Raw genomic sequence first — 20,422 nt, 5'->3', positions numbered from 1 at the left:
TAAAACAACAAGTCGGCGGCATTTATATATCACAGAAAAAGTATGACAAAGAGTTGCTTAAAAAGTTCAAGATGACAGACTGTAATGCCGTGAACATGCCTGTAGCAACGGGCCTGAAGCTGATAAAAGAAGGAGAAGGAAGAAGCGTGGACCCGACTCTGTTCAAGAGTCTGATTGGAAGCCTAAGGTATCTCACAATCACAAGGCCGGATATTATCTACAGTGTTGGACTTCTAAGTAGGTACATGGAAGCGCCAAAAGAATCACACTGGCTAGCTGCAAAAAGAATCCCCAGGTACGTCAAAGGAACAATGAAATTTGGTCTTTTCTATCCATATGAAGATGAAGCAATACTGTATGGATACTCAGACAGTGATTGAGGAGGTGACCAAGATGAAAGGAAAAGTACCACGGGATATGTTTTCTATCTTGGATCGACTACTTTCACATGGAACTCAAAGAAGTAAAGTGTTGTTGCTTTGTCCACATGTGAAGCAGAGTACGTGGCAGCATCGTCCACAGTCTGTGAAGCAATATGGTTGAAGAACATGATAAAAGAGCTGAAACAACCACAAGAGGAATCCACCGTTATATATGTGGATAACAAGTTGGCAATCGAACTTGCCAAAAATCCGATGCAGCATGGAAGGAGCAAGCACATCGATACTAGGCATCACTTATTAAGAGATCAAGTAAAGCAGAAAATAGTAAAATTGGAGTATTGTCATACTACTGAATAGGTGGCAGATATTTTCACCAAGGCACTATCAATAGATGCATTCAAACGACTAAGATCAATGCTTGGAATAAAGCCTGTTTTGGTTTGAAGGTGAGTGTTGGAAACGTTCAAACCAAATGGACGGTTACGTTGGAATTTTCACATTTTCCACATGTTGTGGCTGGTGGGTTTCAAAAACGTTTGAAACTGATAGAATAAATGTAGTTAATGAGGGCATATTAGGTATTTCACATAAGTAGCAGTGACTATATAAGGAGGTGTTGTGCTGCACGTTCAATACAGAAAAATAAAAACAAAAAAGAAAAAAGAAAAATCAAGCTTATCAATACAGAGAGTTTTTTTGTTTTTTATTTCCTTCTTGTACAAGTGTTTGAATCATCTCCTAAGGCTTTGTAAAGCCAACAGTTCCCACGTGACGTGAGCAAGGAAGGGATAGTGAGAAAAGGTAAAGGGTGCTCTGAAGGTGAGAGAAGAGGAGAAAGGAAGGAACGAGGGAGAGAAAAAGGAGAGGAGGAGGAACCGTTGTTCCCCATGACACCTTGTTTACTCACCACTGGGGCCAGGCTGTTCGTGGACTGGGTGTACCATTAGGCTCTGAGGCCTCGCCAGCCTCTGAAGTATAGGCCCGAGGGCTAGGCTCAGGCTCAAAACTCAGACCCGTTTCTTAAATAGGCTGGGTTTGAAATTCAGACCCATTTCTTAATCGGTCTGGGTTTGAACTGTACATAGCCCGAATTAGCTGGGCCCACTACAAATCCTCATTTTCTATTCATGTTACTGCTCCAACCCATCCTTTCCATCTCTCTGTCTTTACTGAGCCAACTTTCCAGCTTCTTTTGGTGTTTGAGCCTTCTGGACTGATTTCTTTCTATCATGGCCGTTTATGAAGTTATCAGTCATATGTTGTGCATCAGGATCTTTCCTAATAGACGGATGGATTTCATGACTCACACGATCTTCTCACACGATGCGAGGTATATGCATGCATTAAAAAAGTGAACTCCATACATTAAAAGAAGGCAAGGAAGCTGCCTACCTGAAGAATCAATATTTTAGCAAATAATGCTTGGACTATTAGAAATTACTAGCGGTGCTTTATGAGGTAAGAAATTTTTATTTATTTATTTATTTTTTTAAAGTGTTTTCCCCGTAACTGATTTCTTCAAAGTAGTGAAATTGGGATGCGGTTTGAACAGTGAACCCAACACCAGACAGCTGGTGTCAAAGCTCTGTGGGTCCCACCATGATGTATTGTTTTATCTCCACTATCCATCCATTTTGTCAGATCATTTTAAGGCACTACTAAAAATGAGGTCGATCCAAATCTCAGGCGGACCATGTCAGATCATTTTAAGGCAAGAGACTAAAAATGAGGTAGATCCAAATCTTAGGTGGACCACACCGCAAAAAAACAACATTCACTAAACTGTTGTTAAAAAAGTCTTCACCGCCCTCGACCGGTCGTAGGGGTCATTTCGACCGGTCATGGCCCGCTCGACTTAAAGTCCAGTGAGCTCACTTTTTTGTGTCTGGGATTGCTCGACCGGTCATAGGGGTCCCACGACCGATCGTGACCTCGACTCGACTAGTCGTGGTTACGCAGATTCGTTCCACGATTTTGCGGATTGCGGAAATCTGAGACCTTTCGCAACTGGGATGCGGAAGGAAAGTCACCTAAACTATAAATAGGTGTCCCTAGGGCTTTTCTAGGTGACGGGAAATTATTCTAAAATTTTCTAAAGGGATTCTGGAGTTATCAAAGAGTGTAGCAAGGGTGAGATTCAAGGTTGTTTGAATCGGGTAAGTCCTCTCTCTTGTAACTTTATTTTCATAGTGGATTTCTGTCGCTTTGTGCCGTAGTTTTTTCCCGCAAGGGTTTTCCACGTTAAAACTTTGTGTTCTTCTGTGATCGCTTGTTACTATTGAATTGTTATCCTAGATCTAGATCTGTGTGATTCCGCAGCACAAACCCCCAACAAGTGGTATCAGAGCTATCGTTGGAACATAGATCTGAATCTGCAGGATTAGTAATAATGGGAAACGGCAAGTTTGATATTAAGAAGTACTTGAGCAAAAATAATTTTGAGTTATGGAAGGTTAAGATGATTAGCCTGTTAACCAAGCAAGGCGAGACTAAGGCTCTTAAGGAGCGAAAATCTACCATGAAAGATGATAAATGAGAAAACCTTGATAGTAATGCTTTAACCTCTATCCGTTTATATCTCACAGATGAGGTTCTCTATAATGTTTTGAGGGAGAAAACTACAGCTAGTTTGTGAGCAAAATTAGAGAACATCTATGCAAAGAAATCCTCTGAAAATCGCCTACACTTGAAGCTACAGTGTTATACCTTCAAGATGGCAGAGGGTGGAGACCTAGAAGCCCATATCAGCAACTTTAATAAATTGATGTGCAAATTGCTAGATATGGAGGAAGTGGTCAAAGATGAGGAACAAGCATGTATATTGTTGAATTCTCTTCCTACATCATATGAGTCTTTCAGGGACACGATGTGCACAGCAAATAAAACCTTAAATGTTGACACCGTTATCTCAGCCCTTTAAGGGAAAGCTATGAGAAAGCTAAATGACGACATGGGAGCATCTTCCGATGCACTAATTACGAGGGGCAGAGATTCTGAGCGAGGTACAGGATCCTCAAGACCTAAATCCAAATCCAAGGGTAAGGGCAAAGGAAAATTAAAGTGTTGGAATTGTGAGTTGTTTGAACACATGAAGAATGATTGTAGAAGTCCTAAAACGAAGAAAGAAAATTCAGCAGCTTCTTCAAAGGAGGCTAATGTGGTCATATCTAATGAAGAATCAAGTGGTGGTGATGTTCTGTCTGTTTCTATGATTGGTCGCTTACACGACAATCATAAAGATGAGTAGATACTTGACACAGGAGCGTCATATCACATGATTCCTCATCGGAGTTGGTTCGCCAGTTATAAGGAATGCGATGGTGGACAGGTTTTTATGGGCAATGACAATGCCTATAATGTTGTGGCGATTGGCACGGTGAGCATCAAGATATTTGATGAGATGGAGCGTACCTTGATTGACGTCAGGCACATTCCTGATATGAAGAAAAGTCTGATTTCTCTCGGTGCACTCGAGGCTATAGGGTGCAAGTTCACCGATATTGATGGTGTCCTTAAAGTTTCAAAAGGGGCACTCGTGGTTATGAGAGCGCGGAGGCAGGGAAACCTTTACAGGTTGATTGGAAGTACTTTGGCAGGTGGATCGGCAGCAGCTATTGCAGACTCCACGTCTCTACGTATGTGGCTGCTCGTTTGGGCTACATGAGCGAGCGAGGCATGAAGGTACCTTCTGATCGATGTTTGATTCTAGCTTTTAAAAATTCTAATTTAGATATATGCGAGCATTGTATATATGGTAAACAATCTAGACTGCCTTTTAAATTTAGAAAACACATTTGTAAGGGAGTGCTCGATTATGTGCACTCTAACGTATGGGAGCCATCGCCAGAAGTTTCCATTGGGGGGTCGTTATGGTTTGTTTCATTCATTGACAACTACTCCAGGAAAGTTTAAGTTTATTTCATGAAACGTAAATTCAAAGTTTTCACCATATTCACAATAGAAGGCAATGGTGGAAAAACAGTCAGGGCAAAAAATAAAGGCTTTAAGGACTGACAATGGTGAAGAATTTACTTCCACTGAGTATAATGAGTATTGTAAGGATGAAGGGATCATCAGGCACAACACAGTGCGCCACGCGTCCGAGCAAAACGGTGTGGCTGAGCGAATGAATCGGACTCTCCTGGAGAGGGCCAGATGCATATTAAGTAATGCTGCGTTGGGCAATGACTTATGGATAGAGGCCATTAACACAGCTTTTTATTTAGTGAACCGATCTCCTTTAACGGCAATTGAATGTAAAATCCCAGAGGAAGTATGGAGTGGTCAAAAAATTGACTACTCAGTTCTACGCATATTTGGTTGTGAAGTTTACTCCCATATACTGTCAGTTGAAAGAGATAAGCTAGACCATATAGCTAAAAAGTATATCTTTGTTGGCTATGACATTGGTGTGAAAGGTTACAGGTTATTCAACAATGTCACACGCAAGGTCATTACTAGCCGTGACGTCAGATTCAATGAAAATTCTCTATTTCAAAAGAATGATCAAGAGGAGCAAAATGAACCAGGAAGGGTGATTGTAGACGTCCAGATTAACATAGATGATACTCAGGCAGAGACAGATACAAAGACAGAGGTACAGGATCAAGTGGAGTAGCCACCTGTGAGAAGGAATCCACCGCGTGATCGCAGGTTACCGGCAAGATATAGGGACGACTCTAATATTGCATATGCCCTCATTACAGATGAGGAGGACCCTTCTACTATTCAGGAGGCTCTTGATGAGCCTGATGCAGAAAAGTGAAAAGCGACTATGGATGATGAGACGGACTCGTTGCACAAAAATCACACATGGGAGCTGGTGGAGCTTCCCATGGGTCGAAAAGTGATCGAATGCAAGTCGTTATTAAAAAGAAAATAGGATAGATACAAAGCAAGGTTGGTGGCGAAGGGTTATGCTTAGAGAGAAGGAATCGACTTCACAACGATCTCGAGCTGGTTAAGCAAGTATCTATCAGATTCGTGTTGGCGCTGGTTGTCCAAAACGATCTCGAGCTGGAACAGATGGATGTAAAGACTGCATTCCTGCACGGAGAATTGGAAGAGCAGATATACATAAAGCAACTAGAGGGCTACGAAGTTAAAGGGGCAGAGAAAAAGGTTTGCAGGTTAATGAGGTCGTTGTACGGCCTGAAACAGTCGTCTAGGCAGTGGTATAAAAAAAATGATTCTTTCATGGTGAGTCAGAAATTTACTCGGAGTGAATACATCATTGTATGTATTACAAAACATTGAGTGATGAAAAATTCATCATCCTAATACTATATGTTAATGATATGTTGATCACCTGTCATAATATGTCTAAAATCAACGTACTGAAGACTCAGTTATCAGGGACATTCGAGATGAAAGATCGGGGGCTGCAAAGAGGGTTCTCGGCATAGATATTCATAGAGACAGGAAGAGGAGCAGGCTTTGGTTATCACAGGCAGAATACCTTGAAAAAGTATTGATCAAGTATGGGATGGATCAGGAAAAGCCGGTGAGCGTTCTCCACGTGGCTCACTTCAAACTTTCCTCAGAACAATGTCCTAAATCCAATGAGGAAAAGCAGGTTATGTCTTATGTGCCTTATTCGAATGTGATTGGCAGTTTAATATATGTCATGGTCTGTACGAGACCGGATATTTCACAAGCAGTCGGTGTTGTGAACAGATATATGTCAAACCCCAATAAGCAATATTGGGAAGTGATTAAATGGCTACTTCGATACATTCGAGGTATGAAAGACTATGTCTTAACTTTTGAAAAGTCAGGGACAAAGTTGGTAGGGTATGTGGATTCTGACTACGCAGGCAATATAGATTCCAGGAAGTCTACTTCAGGATACTCGTTTGTATTAGCAGGTGGAGCAATCAGTTGAATGTCGAAGCTTCAATCCGTGATGGCTCTTTCCACGACCGAAACAGAATATATAGCAGTGACGGAAGCGTTTAAATAAGGTGTTTGGCTCAGAGGCATAATAAATCAGTTAGGATTTCAACAGGAGGCCGTGCCGGTTAACTGTGATAGTGAGAGCACTATCAATTTGGCTAAAAATTCTGTTTATCACTCACGTACTAAACATATTAATGTTCGTCACCACTTTATCCGACAGGTGCTTGAGGAATGAGGCGTTGTAAGTGCTAATGTTTCTATCCCTCTTTGTTGTCAAATTTGTAGTGCCAAAATCACTATTATACTCTATTATATATAACTTGCATAAGTGAAGCTCTCTCAAGGATCAACATTCATAAACAAGCTAAACTCATAACAAGCAAAGCTCTCAAGATCTTGAATGAAAGAACTGCTCACAAGACAAGACTCTTGAATGAAAGAACTGCTCACAAGACAAGACTCAAGCTGAACTCAAGACTCAAGCTGAAACTCAAGCCACTTTCAAAATTGAGTTACATGAAGAGTTCAACTACATCAAGACTTCAAGACTGATACTTCAAGGTCACTTGTTCCTAATGCTTCAATGTCCATACTTCATGATTGAGGTTTGTTTGACCATAGGTTGACCTTAGAAGTAGGTCATTTCGGATACATAAGTCGAATGTTATTTTTCATGTGATTGGTCTGTTCTTCGACTAGTCCTAGGCCTTCTTCGACTAGTCCTAGACTTGCTTCGACCGATCTAAGAAATTCCTCGATCGATCGTAAGTTTGTTACAAATTAGGATAAAATCTAGCCTTCGACTAGTCCTGGAATCTGTTGACCAGTCGTAGGAGCAGTGTCGACTGATCTTCGACCAATCGTACAACCTTCGACTCGAAGTCCGCGATGGTTTACAGGACCTACGACGATCGAAGGAAACCTACGACCGATCGTAGGAGAGCTTCGACCACTCGTAGAACGGTCGAGCATATCCCGCCGGATTTTTCAAATATCCGTTGTTGCTTCGACTAGTCGAAGAGCACTCTGGAAATCGAAGACCCAATCTTCTCACCTATAAATAGTGCACGAATCTCGAAGAAATTATCGATTTAATTAAAGTATTCAAGCCAATCTTCGTCGAACTTCTGAGAGATAATTCTGTGCTCCATCTAAGCTAAGTGTGCTTATTTAATATTTTCTTTCCTTAGCTTTATTTTAATTGATTTTGTTTCTGTTATTCCAATCTGATTTGAAAAGAGGAATTGTTATTCCCTTTCTTTGGAATCAAAATCAATTAAGGTAAGCCCTATTTGGTTTAATTTAAAATCTATTAGAATTAGAACCATTGTAATCGAGTACTGGACATTGAACTTGGACATTCAATCATCTACTTTGATTTGGTTCTACCGGGCTGCTACAACGAAGGAGATTTTCAGGTATTTTACATATTGTAAATTCCTTTCTATTATTTTGGTTTCTTTCAAGATTCGCCAGAAAAATCTTGTTATATTGGTTATCTGAGGAAAGCCAGGAAAACTCAGAAGTGGGGTTTTTTTAATTGTGTAAGCCCACATACAAAGACACAATTGTAAGGGTTTTGGGTGAACCTGGGAAAACCTATTTTTAGTGAACGCTAATATCCCCTGTATGAGGATATTAGGAGTGGAGTAGCATTTTGTGTGGCTGTTGTTTAACAGTTGGTGAACACACAGGCGAACCACTATAATCCCTTGAGTTGTGGTTGATTGTTTTATTCTTCTAATTTTTTATTCTTTTTGTGGGATGTATATATGGTGGTGAATGTTGTAATTATTTCAAGCTTTGTGAGAATGTTGTAATAGCTTAGAATTTACTTTCTGCTATTCCTTTATAAGCTTGATTTTCAATTTCATTTGAAAGTTGTTCCAACAAGGTTGCCCTGCCATTTTTATGGTGTATGGCTGTCCCTAGAACAATACATCTTTAATTACAAGTTATTTCAATTCAGTTTATATTTATTTTTGTATTCCTCTTCGATTTGAGATTTAATACAAAGACCTTTCTAGAAATAAGGTTGTCTTACCATAAACTCTATTTTTGGTGTAAGGTTGTCTTTAGAATAACATTTGTATCAACCTCTCAAGATCTGAATTTTGAGGTTATTTTAATTTACTGCATTGTAATTTACTTTGGCTATCATTTTCTTTATTATTCCGCTGTTATAAGTTTTTATTTGGCATTGTCCTATTCACCCCCCCTCTAGGACATATAGCTTGGCCTTTTCAGGCATTACACTAAAAAAGATTCACACCAGCGTGAATCCAGTAGACATGCTCACCAAGGTCGTTTTTACTGAGAAGTTCAAGTTCTGTGCAACTTCTCTAGGCTTGGCAATGGCATAAAAGAAGGTCAGAGTATGCACGAGAAGCATTGATTGAAGCTATGATGTAATGAAGAGATAAGAGAAGAGATCAAGGAGCTACACGGTTGAAGGTTGAAGACTTGGTGGAGATTGTTGTCAGAAAAGTCTTCACCGCCTTCGACTGGTCGTAAGGATTTCTCGACCGGTCGTAGGGGTCATTTCGGCCGGTCGTGGCCCGCTCGACTCAAAGTCCAGCGAGCTCACTTTTTGTTGTCCGGGATTGCTCGACCGGTTGTGGGGATTGCTCGACCGGTCATAGGGATCCCACGACCGGTCATGGCCTCGACTCGACGAGTCATGGTTATGCAGATTTGTTTCGTGATTTTGTGGATTGCGGAAATCTGAGACCTTTCGCAACTAGGATGCGGAAGGAAAGTTGCATAAACTATAAATAGGTGTCCCTAGGGCTTTTCTAGGTCACGAAAAATTATTCTAAAGCTTTCTAAAGGAGTTCTAGGTTTATCAAAGGGTGTAGCAAGGGTGAGATTCAATGTTGTTTGAATCGGATAAGTCCTCTCTCTTGTAACTTTCTTTTCATAATGGATTTCTATCGCTTTGTGCCGTGGTTTTTTCCCGCAAGGGTTTTCCACGTTAAAACTTTGTGTTCTTTTGTGATCGCTTGTTACTATTGAATTGCTATCCTAGATCTAGATCTGTGTGAGTTTGCAACACAAACCCCCAACATAAACGTCCACCATTAAAATTTTCCTAGGGCCACTATAATGTTTATTTGCCCTCCAATCTTTAATGATGTCACAAAAACCTAGATAAAGTCACAAAAACCCTAGATAAAGGGTAAACACAAATATCAACTTGATCCAAAACTTTTGTGACCCGAAGAAGTTTTTAACAGCAATTAAACATCCAATCCCCACCGTTTCATGTGGTGTGGTCCACAAGATATAAATACGCCTCTTTTTTAGTTCTCATGCCCTAGAATGATCTGGCTAGGTAGTTGGTGTTGGGGTCACTAGCCAAACTACATCCATGAAAGTGGAGAACTGCATATGAAATTGGAGAACTGCCTGGCCCACGTACATGGTATTTGTATAACATCCAGCTTATAAGGGCCCACGTGGTATCTGTATAACATCCAACTCATGCACCTTACCACATGGTAACATGGAGTTTAATTATCAGCTTATAGGAGGGGTTATACTTGAATTGTGGATATTTTGAGGTGTATATTAAGTTTTTGGACTGACCCATGCACCTAACACAAGTTGATTTGGCCATATTTTTTATTCTAATATAATAATAATAATAACAATGTTAATGTGCATCCGTCGGATGCATTGGATGTCCAACCCATGGCGCGTCACTCCACTTAATCATAGAGAAAATAAAAGCCACGTATACTTGAACGCGCCGAGATTGGGTACTTCCCCAGCCTATTAGGGGCCACCATGATGTAGGATTTTACCAACACCGTTCATCTATATTTTTTTTATAGCATTTGAGGGTAATAAGCACAAAAATGATACAGATGAAAAGCTTAAGATGACCATAGAATGGGGATTAAACTCTTGCAGTTGAAAACTCGTCACGGTAGCAGAAGTTTTGAGTAAAGATGATACTTGTGTTTTCACTTCATCCATGTGACCTTATAAACAGGTTTAATTGCAATTAACCATCACGGTGGCCCTAGGAAGGTTTCAATCGGTGGGTGTTATTATTACTACTGCTTCCTGTGGTGTGGTCCACTTAGCCTCGGATTCATCTCATTTTTGGGCTTACTCCCTGGAATGACGCGGGAAAATAGATGGACAGTGTGGAAAATAGTACGCAATCCGCGTTCGGTATACTTAGAGATTAATATGCAACTCTGCAACGTTATGCTCAGTACAAAACTTTAATTGTCTAGATCACTGCGAATCATGAAAACAGAACTAAGGTGGGCCACACCATGCAATCCCGCGCTTAAACCCTCCTAGCATCAGGCTGCTGACGTGGCACGCATGTCCGGCTGGCTTATATCAGCTATCTTTTCATGTTGAATGTGGACGCCAGGCAGTTTCGGTGAGCATGTGACACGCACGTGATCCAGCCAAGTGTGAACACTTGACTGTTTTGTTCGTGTGCTGTACACCCGACGAGTCCAACGGTCTGATCCTTGATCCAGGCCATCCATGCAGTAAGGCCCACCCAATACAAGGCTCCAGTACCTCCACACGTACCAGCTTGCCACATCTCACACGTGTGGGCACAGCATTAGCTGGAAGAGCGTGATTTCTCTTCAGCCGAGGATCATGATTGTGCATTTCGTACAGGCCTCCCAATCAACGACTTTCGGCGGATCCTGGAAATCCGGTTTCGGCAAGGACGCGCGCCAATGCGTTCAAATAACTGATTTTCTATACTCTGGCGGAGTATGATCAATGACACGCAGGCACTCATATATTACTTATAGATTGCATACATGGATTACAAATAAAAATTAAACCGTCCAATTTCACTCCAATTCCAGTTTATATGCATCATGAACCAACAGTTTCTCTTATTTGATTGGCAATTGGACTGTTAAAAATGAAAATATCCAATGGTTAGATTTCAAAGGAATCATAGGTTACAATTGCTCGACCAATCTTATTTTGGCAATGAGAGTTAGAGAGAGTGATTTCCATAATTTAATCGGTTGAATTTTGATTTGATATATTCATCGTATGGGATTTATAACTGCCTGTATATCAAGCGTCATACTCTGCCGGAGTATATATGGCTCACCGAAACAAAAGTGTCGTATGCCCTTTTTGACTTCCAAAGCCTTGTACATTTTACAAGACAGCTGATGTATTCGCCAGCATGGACACGGCTATGGTCCATCCATCAGAGGGTCTCTCTACGTAGACAACCTGGCCCAAGAATCAAGACCGTTCACATTCTAGGTGCTCTTTCCTAAACAAATGCACGGCTGGAAAAAAGTTGGTCGAAGTTTTGTAATCAACACATTTCTTCTCACATCGTGGCCCACCTGAGGTGTGGATAAGATTGATTTTTGAGAGAGAACATCTAAACTTCTGGACCCACTTGATGGACGGCTTGATATTGCAACTACTATCTGTCACTCTTGCGCATGTAGTTGCGTATGGATGTTATGCATCGCACACGTCGTGTGGGGCTTAACAGAGTCGAGCGTCTGACGTTCTATATGATTTGTTGAACTTCACTCCACTCACTGGAGTACGCGTTCACACGTGTGAGTGGAATGAGCTGCAAATCATTGGCAAGTGTGCCGCAACACCGTGCCATGAGCAACCTGAAGGCCTCGTCTAATGCCCAGGCACTTTGGGTCCACCATATTGTATTTGTAAAATCCATTCCGTCCATCAGGTGATGGCCTTCGAATTCACCGTACTTGTAAAAAATCATAGTAATTAAAAACTCAGATGGGCCACAACAAATAAGACCAATGTGAAATTGCGCCCAAAAACTCTTAAGTTATATCGTGCGCTGTGACCGGCCTTAAATTTGGATCGGGTCTTGTATATTCCTTCATCCGGGTGATTCACACCCGAGGAACGGTTTTGATTGAAAGATTTTAGACCTTATGAATTATTTGATGAAAGATACATGCCACGGTGGCCCCACACACAATCTATGGTTGGAACCCACACCCATGGTTCCCTGTGGCTAGACCTGTCAACAGGTCAGGTTTGGGTGGACCTGTACCTGGGCTAATTTATGTCAGCACGACTTAGAATCGAGGAGCGACCACAATGGACGGACAAGATTTCACGTATACCACGTGATGGGCCCAACGAGCTTTAAGGCGTGTTTGGCCGGACCGATCCCATGAGATTTGGTGGGATGGGATCAATTTTAAGGTAATGATGATGGTGTCAGTGGATTGTCTCATGATCCATGGAATTGCTTATATCCCACGAAAATTCAACGGGTCTGTTTGGCATGCCTTGCTTATCGTGGGATTTTACCTTCCAATCCAATCAACCAAGGGATAGGATCACTGTTAAGGTAATGATGGTGATGTCAGTGGATTGCCAGTGGATTGTCTTAAGATCCATGGGATTGCTCGTATCCCGGGACAAAGTTCACCGGATCTGTTTGGCTCGTCATGCCGATCCTGGGATATTGCCGATCCCATCCCTCCTTATCCCACATCCAGCGCCCGGCCAAACACGCCCTTAGGGTCTGTTTGGGCAGTGGGATTAGAAGGGATTAGGTGGGATGGGATTGAGAAGACATAATTATTACCCATGGCAGGGATTCTCTCCTATTGCCATGGGATAAAATTAATGTCACGCTTTGTTAATAATACGATGGTGCATTGAATGGATATACCTATCATCATTTGAAATTACTTAGAATAATATATATGTGTTATATCTAAACCGTTCATTTGTTTTGTAATCTTATTTTATGGCATAGGCCTAAAAATGAGATAGAACCAAAACTTACGTGGCCCCAAAGAAGTTTTCAACAGTATATATTCAATTCCCATTGCTTTTTATGGTGGGGTCCACTTGAGCTTTAGATTTACCTGATTTTTTGGCCCATGCTCTAAAATAATCTCGATAAATGGGTGGACGGTGTGGATATAGCCCACACATCATGGTGGGACCCACACAACTTCCCAAACATTGAGTGAAATTGGCACGAGACCCAATGCAATTCCATTTAATGTAATTCCAAGCTTTTCCATTCTTCCCAAACATGGATTGGAATTGGCATGGGACCAGATGAATCTCATCCCGCCTAATCCCTTCCAACCCCACTGCCCAAACAGACCCTTAGGGCCTGCTTGGCCGGCTGGATTAGATGGGCTTGGGTGGGATGGAATTGCATCTGGTCCTGTGCCAATTCCACTCCATGTTTGAGAAGAGTAGAAAAGCTTGGAAGTTGGCTAGATGGAATCTGTATCGGGTCACGTGCTAATACCACACAATGTTAGCAAGTTGTGTAGGTCCCACCATGATGTGTGGGCTATATCCACACCGTCCACCCATTTTTTGAGATCATTTTAGAGCATGGGCCAAAAAAGAAAGTAGATCTAAATCTCAAGTGGGCCCCACCATAGAAAGCAATGGGGATTGAATGCTTACCGTTGAAAATTTCTTTGGGGCCACATAAGTTTTGGATCTGCTTCATTTTTAGGTCCATGCCATAAAATGAGGTTACAAAACAAATGAACGGTTTGGATATAAAACATGTATGTTATTGTCAATAATTTAAAATGATGGTGGGTATCTCCATTCAATGTACCACCGTATTACAAACTTAAAAAGGGAATTAAGCTTATCCCATGGTACCAGGGAACCGTCCCTGCCGTGGGTAAGAATGATGTTTTTTGGAATCCATCCCACCTAATACCGTGGGATCGGTCCGGCCAAATAGGCCCTTAGGGCCCGTTTGGCCGGGTGGATTGGAAGGGTTTGAATGGCATTAGGGTGGATGGCATGGATTTCTAGGTAATAATGGTGTTGTCAGTGGATTGTCTGGAGATCCATGGGATTGACATATCCCTGGATTGCTATATCCAGTCTGTTTGGTGCGCCCGGCCAATCCCGGTTTTAAACTTTCTCATCCCTTCTAATCCCTCAAACCAAACACGTCCCAGGCAAATTTGTAGGATTAGGGTGGATTTGATGGGATTTAAATGTAATGATGGTGATGTCAGCGGATTGTCTTGAGATACCTAGGATTGGGATCAGATCACCGACTCTGTTTGGCACGCCAGGCCAATCCCAGGATTTGACTTCCAATCCCTTCCAATACCATCCAATCCCTTCCAATCCGACCGGCCAAACGGGCCCTTAGTGTTTTACGCTGCGTAAAACAGGTGCTGCAGAGGAATCCGCTCTCCTGAAGAAAGGCCCGGATTCGCACGTGCACGTGCACCCTGTCAGCAAGCATCGATAAGGTTCGCTAATTCGCGCGTGAGGGAGCCGTCTACGTCCACATGCGGACACATGTCACATTAGGACACGTGTGTAAGATCTGATCTTTCCATCATATGATCTTCACTTTTTAGATCTTTTGACATAAAAATCAGGCTATTTCACACATCAGGTGGGCCACATCATATAAAAAAAAAACAAATGTCCATAAAAATATTCACCGTTGATTTAATCTGTCTTCTATGGTCCACCTTAATAGCAAAAAGTACCAAATTGTTTGGAAACAAGATCCAAATATAATTTTCCACATTATCATAACCACATATTGTTAAGGTAAGTTAGAGTTTTATAAGCTATTAAGAATGGTCAGATTATTAATACAAAACAGTCACTGTTCAGTCTTGAGAATTAGGACAGTCTGAAAAGGAACAGATTACGACGATACAATAGTTAAATCTTTCAATCTAATGATCAAAAATACTCAAATTAATAATTAATGGTCAAAAATATTTTTCAATAAATACGTCCATGGTTTAAATTTGGCAAAAGATTTACCATATTGATTTGTTCATAAGTAAACCCTTCGTAACACCCAAATCCATAGCTCCACTGCCAGATTGAGTGGAGATACCTCGTTTCAACACTTGAGGTCTTGGCATCGATCCCTGGGGGTGGCTAACATGGAGTGTAAGCATTGACATGAGTGTGTACTAACAAGCTAACTCAAAAAAAATAAAAATAAATAAATAAATAAAAAGAAAAAAGTGGAACCTTCATGGTTGCTGCACACTGTATCCAGCTTACCTCATGGAAGCAATTCCAGTGTAACTCAGTTCATCTGCAGTTGACAATGGGGTGAATCACACATAAGGACAACAAAAACTTTACAGGATTGATTAAGCGATGAAATGAAAATAATTAACTTTATTTTATTTTTATTTTTTCGGTATTTCTAACGAATTTTTCCAATACATCTCTCACACATGTTTTCCATATGCACACATATGCCTGCGTGTGGATATCTACGTCTCCGCACGTGTGAATGAAGAAAGACGCAGCATCTTCCTTTCCTCAACCTTTACTCCTCCAAACGCTTCAATCCTTTTCCCTTCTTTTCTCTTTCCTCCATTCCAAAGAAAAAAAACCAGAACGAAATGCAGTCATTACTCCCACTCTCCATCATCTTCAAACTCCTAATCTCAGCCCTACATCAAACACCAGCCCACTCTCTCCCCCTCTGCCGCACCCAATGCGGCACCATCGCCATCAACTACCCATTCGGTCTCGACGACGGCTGCGGCGCACCAGAGTTCCGTGGCATGCTAAATTGCACCGTGGATCTGCTATTCCAGACCCCTTCAGGCCTCTACAAGGTCCGATCCATCGACTACGATAAGAAGAACGTCGTGATCTTCGACCCTGCCATGTCAACATGCACGATGATGCAGCCCCGCCACGACTTCATGCTGTCAGATATCCAGTCCATCGTAATCCCACCGTCGTCAGATTCCGTCTTCGCTCTTCTCAACTGCTCCATCGACTCTCCGGTCCTCAACCGCTACCGAAATCTTTGTTCCAACTTCTCCGGCCACTCCTGCGACGAGCTGTACAATGCTTGCGCCTCGTTCCGGGTTCTCCGACTGCCGACGGTCGGATACCCGCCGTGTTGTTTCACGGAATACTCGACGCTTAAGTTCATGAGCATGAATATTCTTGATTGTACGCATTATACGACTATATACGGTGTGGATGATCTGAAGGGTGTGGGGCCGTTGGATTGGACGTATGGGATCGAGCTGTCGTATGAGAGTCCGAATACTGGGTGCGATCACTGCGAGCGGTCGGGCGGGACGTGCGGGTTCAATACAGAGACGATGGGGGTGCTGTGTCTATGCTCGAGCGGCATGAATGCTACGAGAGAATGTGGTACGATCTACGATCCGAGTGTCATGAATTCTACTAAAGAAGGTGGTATGGACTACGTTCTAATGCTTTTGTTGATAAATGTTAGTTTAACACCATGTAAGGCTCTCGATACCACATGCCGTGGCTGTCGATGGATGGTTTGATACAGTGCAAGTATTGTAGCAGGGGATGATACTGTAGGATCTGTAGTCAGGTTTAAAAACTGATGCAAGGAAGGACGTGTAGAGGTTGAGTATCGTCTTCCTCAAGGATAACTACTCCGAACACACGGAGCTTATTTGGAATACTCACGTAACGCCTCGAATCCACAGAGAGAGAGAGAGAGAGAGCTCCTCACATAATGCCTCAAATCCACAAAGAGAGAGAGAAAATAGAAAATAATTCTAATAAAATTTGTAATAATTTGATTGATGATGAAAAATGAGCTTACAACCTTTTAAATAATAACAAAAACATTAAGAATAAGTTTTGAAATTAAACTATAACTAAAACTCTTAGAAATTGTGACTTACTATAAATAGTAAACTTACTATTATTTATAGATGGTTTTGATTCCTTCTTGTGTGCATGGTTTTCGGTCAAAAATAGTGTCCTATTTGGCTCAATGGTGTGATTCTTCTTATTACTCTAAGCACTTTTCATGTTGGGCGCAAATCCTATAGCCCAACGGATGAAGAGTTATAATAAAATTAAAACATACTATAAATAGTAAAAACGAAATTAAAATAAGAATTCGACCATTGATCTGATGGTATTTCGTAAATTCTGATTGCACAACCTAGCCTAGCGGGTTAGGTGGATAAAGTAGCTCGTCCTACCCCAAAATCATAGATGGCACGTTGAAGGACTCATTTCGGTTTGCAAGATACGTCCGTTTTAAGTTTTGACAGTCCAGATCACCTCCGTCTCCGATCGGGCCTTTTCTGGTCCATCTTGGCCATGAAATTATTTATGGCCCACTCTACATCAGAAACATGAAAAAACTGCACTTGACTCATTGAGTCCCATGACTCGAGAAAAACTCGATTTGAATATGAGTCCGTCATGAGTCGATTCAACTCGATCAGATTTCATAGTGAACTGAGAAAAAATTGGTTTTGTCATGACTCAGTCAAGACTTGAGCCGACTCAACCCAAATGGATTTCATCATGAATTGAGAAAATTTTGATTTGGTCACGACTCAGTCATGATTGGAGAAAACTCGACTTGACCTGACTCAATAAAACTCAGGAGGAAAAACAATTAGACTTGTCCCTGACAAAACTCGGAGAGATCTCATGAAACTCAACCTCCACTTGCCAGGACTCGAAAATTATACATTTGTGTATTTCAAATACTAATATTATAGAAACAGACCTAAAAAAAAGAAAACTCTTATGAGTTACTCAACTGGACTCTACAGGGTTTCAAGTCGAGTCGATTTCTTTGGTTTTTAAACCATGGTTTCAATACCAATTCATTTGCAAAACAAAGTATTTATGTCCTTGAATGGCCAGATTTAAAAAACTATTCAGGATACCAAGGCAGCATCTGGATGGTAAGTTACTTTAAATAAGCTACTATGCCTCACGTAGCTTAACTTTAAATAATATACTATGCTTCACGTAGCTTATCTTGGTTTCTAATTATTTAGTAGATAAGTATGTTTAGTAAACAACATACTTGTCAGCTAAATGGTAGAAAGCATATTTCGTTTCCAACATCACGGGAATTTATCCGTACCTGACTGAATTTAGGCTGCCATTATCATAGGTTTGCTCTATATAGGCATGGTTTCAACTCCCAGTAGTAGCGTAATTGTGTGCATCCACAGAAAATAGTCTCACTTCAAAATGAGGTAGGGACATCGTGTTTTATCAAAAATAATAATAATAATAAAGAAGAAGAACAAGAGAAGAAGAGTATTTATCTCTCAAGTTTGTTTGGTCCACTCATATATTCACCGTCCATCATGTGGGGCCAACCTTTGATGAGGATCATTCATTATGTGGCCCCACCTTTGGTATGTACATCTATCATGTAGGGCCTACCTTAAATGTGGGCCATTAATCACTAGGGACCAGCCTTTTATAATGTGCATTGTTCATTATGTAGGGCCCACCTTTGATGTTGGTCATCCATCCCATGAGGTCCACCATCAATGCTATTGTCCATCATGTGGGGTCACCTCTGATACGTGGAGGAAAAGATAAGAAAAATAATGAGTTAACAAGCTAAAATGTACTTTCATTTTCCACCATCTAAAATCAAATCATGATTTTTCACCATCCATCAATATTCTGTTACTTTTTTTTTTCTTTCTCATTTTTAGAATTTACCACCATGAAGATAATTTTGAACATTGAAGTAGACAAAAGAATACTGGCATTTTGATGGGTCCCATCGGAGACAACCGTCTGTACATTTGCTAACTTCTTTTTATCAATTGCAGGCAACGTAAGGGGAGGAGGGAGCGGATTAATTCCAATCGCTTTGTTTTGGGTCACTATTTTGGTTGCAACCATGTTTATGGGACTGATGTTATGAGGTCTATTGGGTTGTAACTCAACCAATTTGCTCAGGAAGAATTTTTCAGAAGTGTTATTCAATGTTTCCGTGAGGAAGAATTTGCAGACTGAATGGAAAGGTGACCGATTTCATGAATTTATAATAGTACGAACATGATTTTTCTATTGTATGATTTTTATTCATACAAAATTGGTGCAGTCCCCCAAATAGGTCGAGTGATGATCCGCTTGCGGCAACAGAGATATGATTAACTATGCGAGTGTTTCTGTGAAGATTTATATGTATCCAGAGATTTGGGTGAGATTGGTGAGCGACTTAATGACAATCCTGACAACCCAACAATAGATCTGCAACCTGAGGATACATTTACATGCATTTATGAAGCTGGATTGAGATTGTGGATGTTGCATTTCAAGCATTTTCTGAAGAAGATGCGAAGCATTTGGTTGATGTTTTGATTCTTCATGGGTAAGATGTGAAGAAATATTTAGAAGTTTGTTTTGAGGTTGTAATTGTTTGGATATGAGGAGTCTATGGGAAAACAACAAGTTTTCCCATGATCTAACGTTTGCAGTTTCTAGGATTGCAAACAAAATAATTAATGAATTCACATAATAATTAATGGACTTAATTAATTACTTTTGATGCAAGGTGATAATTGAATACTGAGCGATGAGATTTTCACTTGCTATCTAAACAAATTACTCTTTAGAGATTCACAAGTGAACAATGCCGAAAAACTTAAACAGTTAACCATACCTTCACCATGGATATCTGCTTGCATGCCCTAGTTTAAGAAGTGAAAATTATTAAATCATGGCACCTTAGTATCCACACCAATGGAGCAGGCTCCAAATTTCTACTATACTTTATTCAGGATTTGAAAGGAACTTAACTGTAATTTTGGGGGCACTTCATTGGTATGAATAATTGGAGATATCATCACATTATGCTCATTTCCTCTTAAGTCTAACTGGTGTCATTTTGGGCAAGAATCTCATAAAATCATGTTTTCTTGTTTCCAAAAACATGTGGGCCCACTAGGGAACACATTAGTCACAGCGCAGTCAAACCTCTTTAACTTTTGAGAAAAAGTAATTTCTACAATTCTGCTTGTGGGTCTGGTTTGTTACCAAGCTGACCCTTCCAAAAGGTTTGCCTCACCAAGAAAGTGGGACGCCCTAAAAATAAGGCTTATCCAGCTATTAAGTGGTCCCATGTGAATTTATAAGATTTTAGGTGGAAGTCTATTGGTTTCTATAGTGTGGCCACTTAATTGATGATTGTATATGATATTACTCAATATGTTGCAATCATATGGCTTAAACACACTACTTCAAAATAGTATATCTTCTTTAATACAACTTTGATTAAGATAATTCAAAAGTTAAAATGAACTTTGATGAATCTAGTTTTGGGGGGGAAAAAAGGAAAAATTAAAATAAAACTCGCATGAGACATTTCAGGA

At 40.8% G+C, this 20,422-nt stretch overlaps 1 protein-coding gene across 3 annotated transcripts; it reads left to right on the top strand.

The window, feature by feature from the left end:
- The first annotated feature begins 1,231 nt into the window (after positions 1-1,231).
- Positions 1,232-19,475, top strand: LOC131225672 (uncharacterized). 3 transcript variants are annotated; one of them, XR_009161468.1, is made up of 2 exons: positions 1,232-1,841; positions 18,878-19,475. XR_009161468.1 is itself a non-coding variant. In XM_058221240.1 (2 exons), the coding sequence occupies exons 1-2, from the start codon at positions 15,674-15,676 to the stop codon at positions 18,970-18,972; spliced, it is 867 nt and encodes a 288-aa protein (XP_058077223.1). In that variant the 5' UTR covers positions 15,428-15,673; the 3' UTR covers positions 18,973-19,475. The 3 variants fall into 3 exon arrangements, 2 of the variants coding, with proteins under 2 accessions (XP_058077223.1, XP_058077222.1); XM_058221240.1 differs by lacking the exon at positions 1,232-1,841 and adding an exon at positions 15,428-16,445; XM_058221239.1 differs by lacking the exon at positions 1,232-1,841 and adding an exon at positions 15,428-16,490.
- Positions 19,476-20,422: the final 947 nt, after the last annotated feature.

Source organism: Magnolia sinica, chromosome 14, assembly GCF_029962835.1.
Source record: "Magnolia sinica isolate HGM2019 chromosome 14, MsV1, whole genome shotgun sequence".
Classification (NCBI taxonomy): domain Eukaryota; kingdom Viridiplantae; phylum Streptophyta; class Magnoliopsida; order Magnoliales; family Magnoliaceae; genus Magnolia; species Magnolia sinica.
The sequence above is the reverse complement of the archived record's forward strand: the minus strand, read 5'-3'. Positions and strand labels throughout refer to the sequence as shown.